General features: G+C 49.9%; 1 protein-coding gene and 1 long non-coding RNA gene across 9 annotated transcripts in view; one reads left to right on the forward strand and one right to left on the reverse strand.

Moving 5' to 3' along the window:
* Positions 1–794: 794 nt before the first annotated feature.
* The window catches only part of ACACB (acetyl-CoA carboxylase beta), a 99278-nt gene continuing 83120 nt past the window's right edge, over positions 795–16952 (forward strand). For 2 of the 3 annotated variants that reach the window (XM_042961548.1, XM_042961549.1), the window contains exon 1: positions 6619–6915. In XM_042961548.1, coding sequence (XP_042817482.1) covers positions 6845–6915 — 71 coding nt within the window. In that variant the 5' untranslated portion in view covers positions 6619–6844. Of the gene's footprint in view, positions 1449–6618; positions 6916–16952 lie in introns of those variants that run through there. The other variant, XM_042961550.1, reaches the window with a different exon arrangement.
* Positions 3141–6485, reverse strand: LOC122232367. 6 transcript variants are annotated; one of them, XR_006209739.1, is made up of 5 exons: positions 6177–6485; positions 5248–5316; positions 4629–4761; positions 4066–4161; positions 3141–3361 (listed from the first exon to the last, which is right to left on the reverse strand). It is a non-coding gene; the product is annotated as an uncharacterized LOC122232367 (long non-coding RNA). The 6 variants fall into 6 exon arrangements; XR_006209738.1 differs by having other exon boundaries at positions 4629–4775; positions 5200–5316; XR_006209740.1 differs by lacking the exon at positions 5248–5316.

The following is a 16952-nucleotide window of genomic DNA, read 5'->3' on the forward strand; positions in this document are numbered from 1 at the left end:
AATGGCGACAGTCCCTTTACATCTACGAATTGGAATATGTAGAGTCTTCTCTTTTCTTTCTAGGTAACAGCTTTATTGAGAGATAATTCTTATGCCATTTGGTTCACTCATGTAACCTATATACTTCCGTGGTTTCTAGTACATTCCCCAAGTACATTCACTACAGTCAATTTTAGAACATTTTCATCCCCCCAAACACAACCCTTGTACCCTTTATCCCCATCCTACTAGCCCTAGGCAACCACTCAGCTTTCTGTCTCTATGAATTTGCCTGTTCTGGGCGTATCAGATACACGGCGTCATACAATGTGGTCTTTGGCGCCTGGCATAATGTTTTCAAGATGCATCCGTGTTGTAACGTGTGTCAGTGCTTCAGTCCTATTTTATGACCAGATAAGACTCCGTTGTATGGATGGATCACTTTTTGTTTACCCATTCTTCAGGTAACGGACATTTGGATTGCTTCAACTTTTTGGGTCTTAGGAATCTGTAACGGGATTCATAACAGGCATGATCTACTCATCTCTTATGTGCATGTTGATGATTTACGGTGAGCATGTGTTAGTGTCCCTAAATGAGAGGTGAGAAACGAACATCCAGAGGCGTTCAGGAACGTGCCTAGGACCACAGAGCGTGCTCTTCGCAGAACCACTCTGTCCACTGCCTTTCCTCTCTGGCACGGCCAGCTGAACCCACAGAACCCTAGCTTGCCCCTTGCCCCGCGTGCCCCTTTAGGGTGGGAATAACTCCATTATGTAGACTCTAAAATGCCTTTCCTTTTTTCCCCTACAGATTTTCTGAATGACCTTGCTTCTTTTTCTATCTTGTTTGATTTTCTCCTGCTTGACCTTCTCCTGGTTAAAATTCTGGGGGGAAATGACAGACTCCAAGCAAGTCACCAAGAGCACACCCGAAGGGAGCTGTAGCCCAAGCCAAGCGCCTTTTCCAGCCTCAGACAGCTCAGGGGAGCCGCCGCAGAAAAATGATAACAACGGCCCTCTGCCAGAGACTCCTAACCGGGCTGAGCCAGCCTCCCACAGAGGTGCCGACGATACCGATCAGCAAAGAACTTCCGGGCCACCCCTACGCCAGAATCCCCCAGGAGACCCCCTTTCCTCTGATGACACCTCCCCAGCGCCCCAAGCCAATGCAACAGGGACCGCAGACCTGAAGACCCCAGATACCGATGGCCCGTCGTCTCCAGCCAAGCCCCAGGGCCAGCGAGCCAGACCCCTCTCCAAGAAAGACGAGAAGCAGGAGCACATCAAGAGGCAGCTGATGACCAACTTTATCCTGGGCTCCTTCGACGACAACTCCTCCGATGAGGACCCCAGTGCCGGCTTGTTCCGAGAGTCTCCCCGGAAGGGCAGCCGGGCCAGCCTGGGGACTCTGTCTCTGGAGGCTGCTCTCACTGCAGGCGAGCCGGAGAACCCCGTCCCCACCATAAGGTAACGTGCCCTGTGTCCTTCTAACTGGGAGGCACAGGAGACTGTCTTTCTAGAAAGAGCTTAGCCCAGTTGGGAAGCCGACCTTGAGTGTGACCCGTTGTAATTTAAGCCGAATGAGCCAAGGCTGACAAGAGCCATTCGGGATGGGATGATGGGGGCTGGAGGGAGGGACAGGTTCCCTGCCTCCTGAAGAGACCCTCGTTCATTTGTTCCTTGATTCTTTCAACAGGTAACTAAGCACGGAGGCACATGCCTTCCCCTTAGGGATGCCTTCAAAACAAAAACTCAGATACTGTAACCGCATCCAGCAATTTGTTGGAAACAAATGCCCATAGGCCCGTCACAGGTGGGAGTGTCGAGCCTGGGTGTGCAGTTGGTGGCTTTGTTTGTTTTTGTTGTTGCTGTTGAGCTTTGCCGCCTCCCTTCCGGGAGACAGAATTGCAAACAGAATACGGTAGTTCCAGGTGGAAAACTCAGGAAACACAGACAAGCAGAGAAAAGAGAAGGGCCACCAACCGTAACTGGGCCAGGTCCTCTGCTTTCCTTCCAGTGTCCTTCCCTCCTTCCGGTCTGTTCCTTTCTCCAGGAGGTAGAATCCCACTGGCTGTCGGTCTCAGTGCACCTCTTGTACTCTCTCTCTCGAACGTGAAAAACTTGGACGAGGAGGTGGCTTCTTCCATAGGTGCCCACGTTCCCAGGGAGCTTAATTTGCGCTCTGGTGACGGGAAATAGAAGGTAGAGAGAGACGAAATGCGAGTATTCCCTGTACTGACCGTCCTCAGGGGGGAGTTCAGTTTGAGGTTCCGCAAGGGTTAAAGGAAGGGAGGGCTTTAGGGTCTGGTACAAAGAGCAGTCATTGGTGTTGGAAGCAGAGCTGGTTCCACCTGGGCTCTGCCACCCCCCACTGTGTGCCCTTGGGCATGGCATTCGCCTGTCCCGGCCTCAGTTCCTCATCTGCCAAACACTGACCTGATTAAATGGCATAACGATTGTAACGTATGCAAAGACCGGTACATAGTAGGTACTTAATAAGACCCGGATTCCTTCATAGCTCCTCCCTTTGGCTTGCTCTTTGTCCCCCCAACACCCACTTCACCCACCACTTTACAGTTTATATAAATTATCTATTGATCCCTTAGAACAACAGCACAAGGCTGGCGGTGGGTCCCCATTTTACAGATGAGAAAACCAGGGCTCAGATCCGTGGCGTCCCCCCCACCGCCGCCCCGCCCTGGCTACTGTTGACCCTTTTGCTCACATCCGTTGGTCCATCTTGGGTCAACTCTGAAGAAATATTCAGGGGGGAGCCTCCCAACTCCCTCCCCCCCAAAACCCGCCAGAGTGTTGCTTTGCAGAGAGCCACTGCTGTGCTCTCCCTCTTCCACAGGGTGGTCATGCCTCTTCCCCGGGGCCCCCAGGTCAAAAGCCCAGGCCACGTTCAGATGTGGGCAGGTGGCCTGCAACCAGCCGGAGGGGTGAGGAAATGAAGCCTGACTTAGAGAAGGCCAATGTGTGGGTAAAGTGCCCCTGCTGGAGTCCGGGAAGTTCCCTTTATTAATATTATTCTTTCCCGGTCAGCTGCTAAATAATCTGCACCCTCAGGCAAATCCCCTAACCTTCCGGGGCTCTATTTCTGCAAAATGGAGGTAGGGAGTAGGGGTTTTATTTTATTTTATTTTTTTGCTAGTCCTTCCAACCTTCCCATTTCGCAGACAGAAACCTAAGACCGGGGTGGGGGGTGGTTTATTCCAGGGGGCTGCACTCAGGCAGAAGCTACAGCAAAGGCATTGATAGGTCTGCGGATCTTCCCTGCTGGTAACAGGTTCTTCACAGACCGTGTGACCTCTGTGTCGCTCCAGAGGTCACCTTGTGGCCCATGCTGGCGTCTTCCTGCCAGGCCACCAGCCAGGAGACTGGGTAGAGAAACAGCACATGTTTAATTCTGTGGCGTGGGAGGAGCTCTTTTCGAATGATCTCAGAGGGCCTTTGTCTTCCCCCTGTGCCCTCGCCATCCCAGAAAACTCCCATTTGCTGTTCCCTCTGAACTGAAATGGCCCCCACCCCCTCCTCCACACCCCCCTCCCCCTGCCACCGTTTCCTTACACCTCCCCCCAGGACCTACTTCAAGGCGTGTGACCCTCTGCTGCCTCCCTCTTGAAATTCTTAATAACTTTTCAACAAGGGCTCCATGTTTTCATTTTGCACTGGGCCCTGTGAATTCTGTAGCCTGTCCTGCCTGCCCACCAAAGTCACCTCTTCTGCTTTTTTTTTTTAAGTTTAGTTATTTATTTTGAGGGAGAGAGAGTGAGTGGGGGAGGGGCAGAGACAGAGGGAGAGAAAGAGAATCCCAAGCAGGCTCCACACTGTCGGCACAGAGCCCGACCGGGGGCTCAAACTCTCAAACCTGATCATGACCTGAGCCGAGATGGTGTTGGATACTTAACTGACTAAGCCACTCAGGCACCCCCGAAGTCACCTCTTCTGAAGGGTGTTCCCTGTCCCCAAGCATTCCCCATGTGCCCCCATTTCTTGATCGATTGCTCTGACATGTTTTCACAACTCATAATCCTTCCTGAGGATTATGTCATTAATTTCCTTGTGTTGACTTGGTTGTTACCTGTCTCCTGCACGGAGGGCAAGGTCCATGAAAATGGTGCCACGTGGGTCTCCAGTTTTCCCCACCGACTGGCCTAGTGTGGGTTCATGGTAGACTCTGAATAAATATTTGCCGAATGCATGAATTCAGTGAGGAACCCAGGCTTGCCAAAGACAGAATTCTGCATTCCTGGGGCATGCAAAACGCTTCATGAATGAATCTGGGAAGGAAGGAAGGAAGGAAGGAAGGAAGGAAGGAAGGAAGGAAGGAAGGAAGGAAAGAAGGGAGGAAGGGAGGAAGGAAGGGAGGAAGGAAGGGAGGAAGGAAGGAAGGAAAGTGGGAAGGAAGGAATAAATGGATGGATGGATGGATGGGTGAATAGACACTTTGCTGTTGCTTTCAGCAGCAATAGCATTTTTGTTTTCATAAAACTCTTTTTTGTGTAAATTGTATGATTTTGTAGACTAGTTCCATGGTTAAGCCCTAATTTTTCTTCTGCGTTTAATATGGTTGTACAATCTCCCTGTTCCCTCCCATCTTCCCAGCTGGCAAGGGCCGGCTGAGATTATGGACTGTCTGTTAACCTGGTGACTTCGTGCTGTCTGTTCAAGTCCCCTCCTCGTCTTCCCTTTTGGGTTCATCTCAGGCCAGGTGTTGGGACTTGGCTCTTCTCTGGACTTGGAAATAGTTCCCAGATGGCGGACTTCCCATGCAACCCTTAGAGAACAAAGCTGGTGAGAACATTACAAGTGACAAAATGCTCACGTGCTGTGAAATGAAGGTTCCGAGGTAATCACTTTGGTCAACAGTGGCAATGTGACTAGTATACAGTGGGTCTGGGGTAAGATGCCCGTTCAGAGCACTGTTGCCCTGATACTTCTCTCCCGTGGGTGCGTGTGTGGACTGAATGGGTCGGATAGGACAGGTTCAGGATCGCACAACTGTAGTCCTGAAAATTAAAGTTATGACCCAGGGGGCGCCTGGGTGACTCAGTTAAACGTCCCGCTCTTGCTTTTGGCTCAGGTCACGATCTTACAGTTCATGAGATTGAGCTCTGTGTCAAGCTCTGTGCTAGGTGTGGAGCCTGCTTAGGATTCTGTCTGTCTTCCTCTCAAGATAAATAAATAAGCTTAAAAAAAAAAATAAAGTTATGACCTGGAAATTCATTAGTTGGTGGTGAACTCATTTAGCAGCAAAATCCACCTTGAATAGATGTAAAGTGGTTTGTAGTGTTTATTTATCCCGTTTTGTGAATATTCATGCCTTCTGCTGCTGAAATAGTAACATGAAAACGTATCATGTAAAGCTTTACCATCACCCCCCAAGAAAGTTCCCAAATTCCAAAGCATATTGAGTCCTGGGAGTTTCAGATAAGGGATTGTGGACACATGAATGTAATGTGCTTAGATTTCTGTCCAATTAGTAAGCACAGAAAATGAGGGTGCTTAATGTTTGTGTGTGTGTGTGTGTGTGTGTGTGTGTGTGGCTGGAAAGTCTATAAGGAATGTGTCAAAATAGTTAATAATCATTGTTTTTATATGGTGCAATTATGAGTCATTTAAATTTTCTTCTGTGTTTTCCAACTTTCTGCTGTAGATATTGTTACAACAAGTGTTAACAATGTTTAATAATAAAACCTTATAAAAATATTGGGGGGGGAAAGTGAACCAGTCATCCCACTTCCTAGATAAAAAGCTGAAGCCCTGACCCTCAGGGGTCTGTCAGAGGTCTCTGATATCTCTATCAGAGATAATCATAGGCCCTCAGTGCCATTCGAGCCCGGACCCTCAGCAGGTGCAGGTCAGAAAGCGGTCTGCGATCTCCCGGTATTGATGCTTAACCTGGGCTCCAGCAAAGATGCCTCCACCCTCCTCCTAACCCGTTCTTGGCATTAGTGAGAAGAATGAGGCAGGGGAGGCAGCCATTAAGCTCTGTGACCTTGAGGATGTCACCTACCCTCTCAGGGGGCTGGACTGGATGCTCTGAGATCCTTTGTGGCCCCAGCAGCCTTTGCTTTTGTTTCTTTGTGTGTGGAGCGGTGCGTGGTGGGGGGCAGGGGGGCGGTGCTGGAAGAACGGAGGTGGGAGGGGGAGGGGGGAAGAGAGCTTGGGGAAAGTTTGTTAATTTCGAACCATTTTCTCCTGGGCCGGTTGCCCGTCGATGGTCTGGGTCCTCCTAGGTAAACATTAGGACAAACTCAGAGATGAAACGGTCCAGTGGAGAAGCTAAGGTTTGTCCCATTCATTCATGGGCTTGGGAGCATTTATCATAGGCCTGCTGGTTGCCGGGCTCTGTGCAGGCACCGTGGGTGCTCAGATGGCCTCAGAGAGGCCAGGCCAGGCCAGGAAGGAGCCTAAGAGGCCACTAGCCCAGAGAACTTCCCATCGTGGGCAGAGAACTTCCCACTGCGCATGCTTTCTCCTCCACTCAGCTGTCAAGTGCCCCGGGGCCGAGCCGTTAACCTTTCTGTGCCTCAGCATCCTCCAGAACGAGGTCACAGTGCTGCCTACCTCACAGGCCCGGTGCCACGCTTAGCTGAGCTACTGTGAGCCCACAGTGCCATGGCGTGATCACTGTCATTGGGTGCCAAGCACAGTGGTCACAGCAAGGGCCCAGGCCCCGCAGGCAGACAGGTCTGGCTTCGGATCTCAGACCAGTCCCGTGAGCTCTCTCAGCTGCAATTTCCTTCTCCGTCGAAGCGGGGCAATGCTGGTGTCTACCTCACAAGTGTGCTGAGATCACGGGAGAAGGAGTGGCGGGTGTGGGTGGCCCAGGGGCTGCCTCGGGGGCCGGCCGCTGAATGGGCATCTTCCAAAGCTCTCGCCTGTGGCCATGGCTCTTCCCAGGCCCCTCCGGGCGTACATCCTTAAGGTATAGCAGCCTGTGTCCCCAGGGGAGGAAGTGGAGGGGGGGCAGGCGAAGTGTCCCCAACAAAATGGTAGAACACAAGGCAGTCCACAGGGTGCTTTCCCAACCACTCACTTCCCTGGTGGGAGTGCTGAGTTCAAGAGAGGCTTCTCAAGGCAGACCGCAGAGCCCAGGGAGGCGAGTGCGGGTCGGTGGGGTCTGGACCGCAGTGAAGGACACCACAGGCGAGCACCCTGACACCCGGGACCTTGCTGCACTTCTGTCCCAGATAACGTCCTGGGTGGGCTTGCATCGGGCCTCTTCCAGATCCTTCCTGCTCATTATCTCCCCTCCGTATCTCTTTTCCTCTGCTCCAACTGTAGTGAGCAGGTCATAAAACTTTAAATTGTCTATAAATATTTGTTATTTGTCCCTCAGTGAAATGCCATGGATCTTTTGATAATGTTTTAATTTACTTATTCCTTTATTGATTTAGGGAGAGGCTGGCAGAAACCCCGTTTTCAACTCTTTTTAGCTCCTAAGATGTTTTCTGGGAGGTTCGGGGGAAGGGGGTCTCTGTTTTCACATTGTTTCATTGGTGGACTGGCTATTGAGTTTTGGAAGAGGCTGGCTATTAATACAGGATCCAGAGAAACTAAACATTCCTTTCTCTCTCTCTTAAATATCTGGATCCCGCTTTATTTTTATTTTTGTTTTTTTAAAGTTTATTTTTGTATAATTAAAAGAATTTTAATGTTTATTTCTGAGAGAGAGAGAGAGACAGAGTGCAAGCGGGGGCGGGACAGAGAGAGAGGGAGACACAGAATCCAAAGCAGGCTCCAGGCTCTGAGCTGTCAGCACAGAGCCCGACATGGGGCTCGAACCCACAAAAGGTGAGATTGTAACCTGTGCCGAGGTTGGACACTTAACCGACTGTGCCACCCAGGTGCCCCTTAAGTTTATTTATTTATTTTGAGAAACAGAGTGAGAACAAGCGGGGAAGGGGCAGAGAGAGAGGAAGAGAGAGAGAGAGAGAGAGAGAGAGAGAGAGAGAGAGAGAGAGTCTTAAGCAGGCTCTGCACTGTCAGCACAGAGCCCAATGTGGGCTCAGTCCCACAAACTGTGAGATCGTGACCTGAACTGAAATCAAGAGTCAGATGTGCAACAGACTGAGCCACCCAGGGGCCCCGTCTGTATCTTAATTTAGAAAAATCTTTCACTTCTGCTCTATGCTTAATGGAACATTTCCTCCATCACATATTGAAAGGGATTATTTTAAATTATTTTGTTAATGTTTATTTTTGAAAGAGAGAGAGCTTGCGCTCGCATGCAGGGGAGCAGGGGAGGGGCAGAGAGAGGGAAGGACAGAGGATCCGAAGCGGGCTCTGTGCTGTCAGTGGGACTTGAACTCACGAACCATGAGATCATGACCTGAGCTGAAGTCAGACGCTTAACGGACTGAGCCCCCCAGGTTAATGCCCCAGGGCATTATTTTGGTTTTGTCTGAATGAACACACTTTGTATATGGATGGTTTTACAGATGAAGTGGAGAGAAGAGGTTTGCTCGGGGTCACAGAGGGCACAGGGCCAGGCTTGAGGCCGCTCACGGCTCCGGAATTTCCACTGTGCTGCTAGTCACTTGTACGTGTACCATTTCTTGTTGTTTTTTGCGTGTGCCTTTCGCCATTGACCTGGCTTTTCCCTCTGCCATACCAACAAGTTAAATTTAGCCTCTGATGAGCCTGGGCAGAAGGGCTTGTAACACGAGACTGCATCTACAGCCAAGTTTGAACTGTCATCGAAAGCACGGTGACAATTGTTTAGAGGAGATGTTTGTATAAAGGCGGTACTCAGCATAGGGGCGTGTGTTATTCTTTCCTTCCGATCTTCTCTTCCCTAATAAGGCAGGCAGAGAAAAACCCAAGTCGTTATCACTCTGATGACGTGCCAAGCGCGGACATCTAAGTGAAATCCTTTCTTGAGCGCCCCCACGTAAAAGCGAGCTGTGTTACGACGTCTCTCGGGCTGGGTTGGCGGAGAACTTAGCATCACCACGAGGTCCAACGGGTGTTGGGGTTTTGTCACTAGAGGATAAAAATCCAGAGCGATGCAAGTAAACCGATTCAAGCTCTTTCCCACTTGATCCTTACTGACTTGGGGTCTTTTGAAATACTTCCACTTCCTGATTTTAATTGTTTTCCCTATTTTGAGGTGAATATATTAAATTTGGGTCATGTCGGGGATGAATTTGCAGGGGGGGAGGGGGTTGGTTTGAAACTTTAAAAAATGCATCAGCCTAAGGTGGAGTTCGTTTTGGAGGAAGGAAAGACAAGGCTGTGGAGAACATTCTAGAAATTCTGAAGAACTGAGAATTGTGTTCACCTGTTTTATGTATTTATTTCTTAATCCCCTTGTTGAAACAGTTGATATCTGGCTAGAGCACAGCTAACTGGTGTCCTCAGGCAGGGCAGCTTCTACAGCTCCTAGGAGAGGTCACTGCTGCCATTGTGGCCATATTTGCAAACTTTTACATTAGTTTTTGGCTTCTTGCTTTGCTGTGAACGTAGGCTACATTTATTATCATTGCAATATTTTCTAGGCAGTGTTTTGGGTCCTTTTAACTTATGAAAACTACTTGGAGAAGTATTCATTCATTTATTCTAACTGGAATCAGTTTGCGTGGGTTCAAGGCTCCAGCTCTGTCACCCTTAGGAAATGTACATCTCTGGGTCTTGTTTCCTTATCTGCATAATGGAAATAAAAACGATAGGATTGTTGGGCACCTGGGTGGCTCAGTCCATGAAGAATCCCACTCTTTTTTTTAAATTTATTTTATTTTTTAGCGTTTATTTATTTTTGAGATAGGAAGAGACAGAGCATGAACGGGGGAGGGTCAGAGAGAGAGGGAGACACAGAATCTGAAACAGGCTCCAGGCTCCGAGCTGTCAGTGCAGAGCCTGACGCGGGCCTCGAACTCACAGACCACGAGATCATGACCTGAGCCGAAGTCGGACGCTTAACCGACTGAGCCACCCAGGCGCCCCAAGAATCCCACTCTTGATTTCAGCTCAGGTCAGGATCTCACGGTTCATGAGTTTGAGTCCCGCGTCGGACTCAGAGCCTGCGTGGGATTCTCTCTCCCCTCTTTTCTCTTCCCCTACCCCACTAGTGCTCTCTTCTCTCTCTCTCTCTCTCAAAGATAAATAAACTTACAATGAAAAAAAATTAAAAACAACAGGATCGCTATTAAATAAGACAAAGGCACAGAAGAGCACCCAGGGTATGCTGGTCTTAGCAGAAAGCTTATTTTTTTAAGAAAAGATGTATTCATTTGAGTGTGGCTGACACACAATGTTGCATTCGTTTCAGGTGTAGGACATAGTGATTAGACAAGTCTATGTAGTTATGCTGCGCTCACCACAAGTGTAGCCGCCATCTGTCACCATACATCACTGCTACACTATCATCGACTATATTCCTTATGCTGTCCCTTTCATTCCTGTGACTCATTCATTCCATAGCTGGAAGCCAGAATGAAGCCTTTTTAGGGTCTCAGGGCAGCTGGGGTCTTCCCTGCCTTGAAAGCACTCACTTTACCAGGTGACCCATGTGGTCAGAAGTGTGTGTTGGGAGCTCTCCGTGGGGACAGAGGGACCTGGAACAAACTTGTCCCTGGGAATAGAGGTGAAAGAATGAGCAAAACCAGGAACTTGGAAGCCAGAAGTTGACCTGACTTCGGGGGCTTTTACCAGGCACTGTGGTGACATCTGACTCATATTTTAAGGTTTATTTATTATCAGAGAGAGAGAGAGAGAGAGAGCGCGCAAGGGAGGGACAGAGAGAGGAGAGAGAAAATCCCAAGCAGGCTCCACACCGTCAGCTCAGAGCCCGAGGCAGGGCTGTATCCCCCTAACCTTGAGGTCATGATCTGAGCCGAAATCAAGAGTGGGGCTCTCAACCGACTGAGCCACCCAGACGCCCCTGACTCATATTTTAAATAAACCATATTTTCCACCACTTCCCTAGCGGGTGTATTCAAGCACTTGTGAGTTTTGCCCAGCTGCCAGTAGCTAGTGGGTGCCATCCTGGAACGCTTCTCCTCCAGTCAGGCGAGCTGGGTAGGAAAGCAGCCAAGAGGGTTTTTGTTTTTTGTGTGTTTTTTTTTTTTTTTTTTTTTTTAACATCTCCGGCGGTCGTTTCCCGGCCCCCAAGGTCAGCGGTGGCTCCGTGATTGGCCGGCGCGGGGGGGGCGGGACCTGGCCGGCGGGGATAGGGGGCGGGGCCCGGTGAGGGGGCAGGACCCTTCTGGGAGGAGGGGTCCGCTTGGGGGCGGGGCCTGGGCGGGCGCGTCCGCCCCGGACACTTGCGCGCAGGACTCATTTCGGGATGGAGGAAGCTCAGCGCTTGGGCCGGCATCTGCAGGTTGCAGCACAACCCGGCCCGAGCCGCTCTCGGACCGCGCCTCCGCCTCCCTGTGGCTGCCCTGCTGGGCCCCGGGACCGGGGTCCGCTTCAGGGGGTTCAGGGGTGCATGCTCGGCATTCCGGAAGGAGCCGGGTGGGATTGGTCGGCGGGCAGGTCAATATGAGTCCTGCCAAGTGCAAGGTCTGTTTCCCTGATCGCAAAGTAAAGTAAGTAAGCCTGCAATTCTAATGACCGTTATCTTTTGCAAACTTATGCAGCGTGTCCCCCCCCCCCCCCCGCCCCTAGTAGAGACAAGCCGTGTGACCCCTTCGCTCCACCTCCTCTTCCCCGCCCCCACCAAAGAAATGCAGGCTTTAGTTGGGCCGCTGGGGAGACGGAGCCTGCCTTGCAAAACCCGGGGGGCTGGATTTGGCGGTGATGTTGTTTGGAAGGGGGCGCTCAGGAACACAAAGGTGGACCCGCTGGCGGGGGGTCTCGCTTTCCTCCTCTTCCTCCCCTTTGCTTTGGTGAAGCCTTGGTTGCGGACGGCAGGACTTTGGAAATGATCGCGAAGCCCGGGGCGAGTCAATGTGCATCCGAGCGCGCATCCCATTTAAGGTTATTTTCTGAGCAATTAGTGCAGGCGTTTCTGTGCCCCAGTGCTTCCTAGCCCCACCTGCTTGATTTCTTGTTTTCATTGTATTGCACTTGAAAAACTTACCAAAGTCACGTTCTGTTTGTTGTTGAAAAGTCAGAAAATTCTAGATAAGCAAAAAGGAGGAACAAAAATCACCCTTAACCACTTCTCCCCATGCATCCCCGCCCACCCCATGATCTTTATTAACAGTTGCTGGATAGTTAGTGCAGGGAAGTGAGGTCACTTGGAGCCAGAAGGACCTGGTTGTTTGGGTTCAAGGTTGGGGGGTTCAGAGAGGGCAGGAGACATGCCCCAGGAAGGAGGCTGACCTTGAAGTTCTCTGGTCCCTCTGCAAAGCAGAATAACAGAGCCTTTCGGGGGACCCTCCTTGGACTGCTGAAGGCAAAGGGCCTGCAGACGGGCACCGGTCCCCTGTTTGGATCATGGTCTTTCTTGTACACTGAGCTTTTTGTAGAGCATGTTAGTCACATTTCTACCCCCATCTGACCCCTCTGGCAAAACCCCTCAAGTCCTCCGGTGTGCCCAAAGCTGGCCGCGTGGCCTACAAAGGAGACATTTTTTTTTTTTTTCCTGATCTGTAAGGCTATTTACACAAAAGTTCAACCTACGAATCTTGAATCACATTTAATCGAAACCACCTTAAGCTGAAAGAATAAACCTGCAAGAATTGGAATCACCCCATTGCAAGTGGCTTCGCTGCCATGGGAATGCTGCTCAGAACCAAGGCCAGCTGCCTGGTTGAAATGTGGGTTGTTGATTGGTGGCTCTCGCCCCCACCTGCAGGTTAGAATTTCCTGCGGGGGGGGGGGGGGGGGGCGGTGCTTTTGGAAAATGTAGATGCCTGGGTGACCCCTACTCTCCCCCCCCCCCCCAACAATCCTTCCCATCCTGGGGATGCTGAGTAATTAGTCCAGGTGGGGTCTAGACATCAGCAGTTTTTAAGGCTTCTCGTCATGGAGTGCACAGTCAGGGCCGAAAAGCACCGCTTAACTCAGAGTTGGTGAACTGTTTCCATCAAGGGCCAAATAGTAAATATTTTCGGCTTTTGTGGTCATATGGTCTCTGTCACACCTACTCAGCTCTGCCATTTACTGCCCTAGCAGCCACAGATAATTACATCATGATTGAGAGGGCCTGACTGTATTCCAATCACACTGTATTTATGGACACTGAGGTTGAAAATTCACATAATTTTCTCATGTCACAAAGTAAGATTCTTTCAACCATTTAAAAATGTAAAAACCAGGGGCACCTGGGTGGCTCAGTCAGTTGAGCGTCCAACTTCCGCTCGGGTCATGATCTCCCGGTTCGTGAGTTCGAGCCCCACATCAGGCTCGCTGCTGTCTGCACAGAGCCCGCTTCAGATCCTCTGTCCCCTTCTCTCTGCCCCTTCCTCGCCTGCCCTCAAAAAATAAATGAACATTTAAAAAATAAGTAGAAAATAAATAAAAAGGTAAAAACCATTATTAGCTTGTGGGAGGTACAAAAGCATGTGGCAGCCTGGATTTGGTTTTTGGACCCTATTTTAAGGACTCCTGGCCTAGCCAAGGTGGCCATCCCAGGAAGCACTGGGCCGGTGGGGAGGGGGACAGGAGGCCTGAGAGATTTCCAAGGGTCTATGTGTCTGGGAGCCCAAAGATGAGTTCAGAATTATCGGCCTTTTACTAAGCTATGCAATGTCCTTTCTTCCTTACTTGCTTGGTGAAAATAGTAAGTAAATAACTTTACTTCCATCAGGTCATCGGCTCTCAGCGGTTACCATCCCTGTTTTACCAAAGAGAAAGGAGAGGTAGGGACACAAGGGCTGGTTGATGTCAGGGCCCAGTGGCCCCATACTGGGCTCTTCCCATGGCTTCCCTGTGGAGAGGCCCCTCGGCTTAAGGTCTTTACTGCCCGCAAGGCCCAATGTTGAACCCTGAACACACACTCAAGGAAGGAGACGCAATTAATGTTGTTAATATTTTCATCTTATGAGGCAACTAAGAGACACCTGCTAAAGCAACTTTCCCAGGATTACACAGGTCAGGAATGGTAGATTCTGCATGGAAAGTCTGGAAGGATGGCTCTAATCTACGATGAGATCGATTAGAAACCATTAGGTTTTCTCAGCTGAGGCACTGCTAACGCGTGGGGCCCTGTAATTCTTTGCGGTGAGGGGCTGTTCTGAGCATCCTAGAACATTCAGCAGCATCCCTGGCCTTTACCTACTAGATGGCCACCCCTCCTTCGTTGTGACCACAAAAAAATGTCTGCAAACGTGGCCAGGTGTCTCCGGGGGACAAAACTGCTCCCAGCTGAGAACCCTGTGGTATACACATCGCCTCTCAAATATAAGTGCTTGTTTTTTCAAGTCCAGACAATAGAGATACTCCCATTTGTCTTAAATATCTTCCTGCCTCAAACTTAGATTCAGAAGGTCAGAGTCAGATTGGAAGCCCACACTTGCCGTCTGTGTGGCTTGAGGTCATCGGGCCTCTCGGAGCCTCAGTTTCCTCACTGTGAGCAGGAAATGGTGGCCTCCCCTGCACGGGGCTCTGGGGATTCAGTGAGAAGCCCCCTGTGTCTGATTCACAGTGACACTTGAGATGTTTATTTCTTCCCTCCGGGTGTTTTCTGCCTGGTCTTGTGCCTGAGCAGCTGACTGTGTTTGGTGTTTGGCGGATAGCTCTGTGGCCTAGTTGATTGCACCTGAAGCCATTTCCAAAGTCACCCTGGAATATTTCAGCCCTCACACTTGCCTTGGAACAAATGCCGGTTGACGGTCGGCCCTCCAGAGCCAATGTTGGTTGGCCTCCAACTTTGTCAAAAACGAATAAAAATAGCCACTGGCCTGGAGACTGGGTCTGAAACAAGGCCCCTCCGGCAGCATTGTGTGTTCGCCCGCCTAGTTAGTTGTGATGGGCCGCGACCCACCTGATGGAGGGGCTCTGTCGCCATGTTTGAAATCAAAATGGCGGCTGGGAATGGTTTTTCCAGGCCACAAAATGGTGTTCTTCTCCTGGATGACTTTTTGTTGTTGTTGTGCTTTAGGTCAGTTTGCTAGAGTTTTAGTGTTTGCGTGCATGGAAACGGGATGTCTGAGACTACCTGAAGCCAAAAGATGAAGCCAGCCAGTAGGGGAAGGCTGTAGATAAGAGTGGGGGGTCGGGGAGAGCGGATGGATGGGGAGCAGACCCTGGGCAGAGGAGTGGCTGAAGCGTTTCCTGGTGAGGTTGGGAGGTCAACAGCCCCTGATCCTCTTGGCTTCATGGCACTGAAATGATAATACAGAGTTTACTGTGTGCCAGATGCCATTTTTTACTTTCTATATATTAACCTTTAAACCTGGTGAAGTACGTGTTAATAACCTTATCTTACAGTTAGGGATACTGAGTGCCTTGCCCCATGGATGCCAGAATGGCTAGGGCTTCCAGCATCCCTATTAACAAAATTCATAGCTTTTTTTTTTTTTTATTGAAAATAATTTATCGGGGCGCCTGGGTAGCTCAGTCGGTTAAGCATTCGACTCTTGATTTCGGCTCAAGTTGTGATCTCACGGTTTCATGAATTCGAGCCCGCGTCACCGCAGTGACAGCGCAAAGCCTGCTTGGAATTCTGCCTCTCTCTGTCCCTCTCCCACTCACTCTCTTTCGGTCCCTCTCAAAAATGCTTAAAATTTTATCACTGCGGGAAATTTAACAAACATAAAGGAAGAGAAGAAAACACAAACCACCCATAATTGCTTACCATTTTGGTGTCTCTTTCCCTAGATCAGAGGCCTGCAGGTTAGGGCCCTCAGGCCACATCTGCTTGTTTTTGGAAATAAATAAAGTTATCCGAAACAAACTGAGCTCCTTGCTGATTGATGGGATGTAATTGGCAAGACAATATCTGCCCTTCCAAAGTACCCTTGTAAGTCCTTGTAAGTCCTGTTTTGTTTCAGTAGTTCAGCCCTAGGAGGTTCTAGAAGAAAAGCTGCTTGCAGTTTATTTATTTATTAAAAAATTTTTTTAAAAATGTTTATTTATTTTTGAGACAGAGAGAGACAGAGCATGAACGGGGGAGGGTCAGAGAGAGAGGGAGACACAGAATCTGAAGCAGGCTCCAGGCTCTGAGCTGTCAGCACAGAGCCTGACGCGGGGCTCGAACTCACGGACCGCGAGATCATGACCTGAGCCGAAGTCGGACGCTTGACCGACTGAGCCACCCAGGCGCCCTATGATCGATCAGTTCTTCACCAAAAGTTTGGTCCCCTGAACCCACTCATCCCTGCCCTCGACCTGCCTGGTGACACAGCCACTGGACACACCTGTGGGTGGTTAACTTCTGGCTTAATTCCTGGCAGATGAATGTCCCCTTGCTGCGTTACAAAAGTGGACTGAATATTCGCGCCTGATTCTCTTCCATGTCAGGAGAAGGTCCTGTCAACATCCCACTAAATGATGGCAAAAGAGATTTTTATTTTATTTTATTTTATTTTATTTTTTTATTTTATTTTATTTAAGTTTATTTATTTTGAGAGAGAGAGTGCAAGCAGGGGAAGGGCAGAGAGAGGGAGCGGGAGAGAGAGAATCCCAAGCAGACTCTTCACTGCCAGCACAGAGCCTGACACAGGGCTCTATCTCGTGAACCATGAGATCCTGACCTACGCAGAAATCAAGAGTCAGATGCTTAACCGACTGATCCACCCAGGCGTCCCTAGATTCTTTTTTTTTTTTTTTTTTAAAGAGATGGAAACCATCAAGGCTGGCAGGACAGGAGAGGAGATTAGCAATACTATTTTGGAGGCCCCAAAGCAGGTGAGCCAGCAGTAACTGGCTTAGCAGAACCAAGAGGGCTGAGTCCTAAAGCAGCCGTGAGGACGGCTGAGAACTTACTGGATCTGCACCCTGAAAGGCACAGGGACTGGCGGCATCACGTGCCTGTGCGCCTGGGGGTAAAGGTGGGGAGGTACCAACGTAAGAATTGGGTACAAAATGCCCAGATCTTCTTGTCTGCTTTGCTTGGCAGGGGTTGTCCAC

This window comes from Panthera tigris, chromosome D3, assembly GCF_018350195.1.
Source record: "Panthera tigris isolate Pti1 chromosome D3, P.tigris_Pti1_mat1.1, whole genome shotgun sequence".
NCBI classification, from domain to species: Eukaryota; Metazoa; Chordata; class Mammalia; order Carnivora; family Felidae; genus Panthera; species Panthera tigris.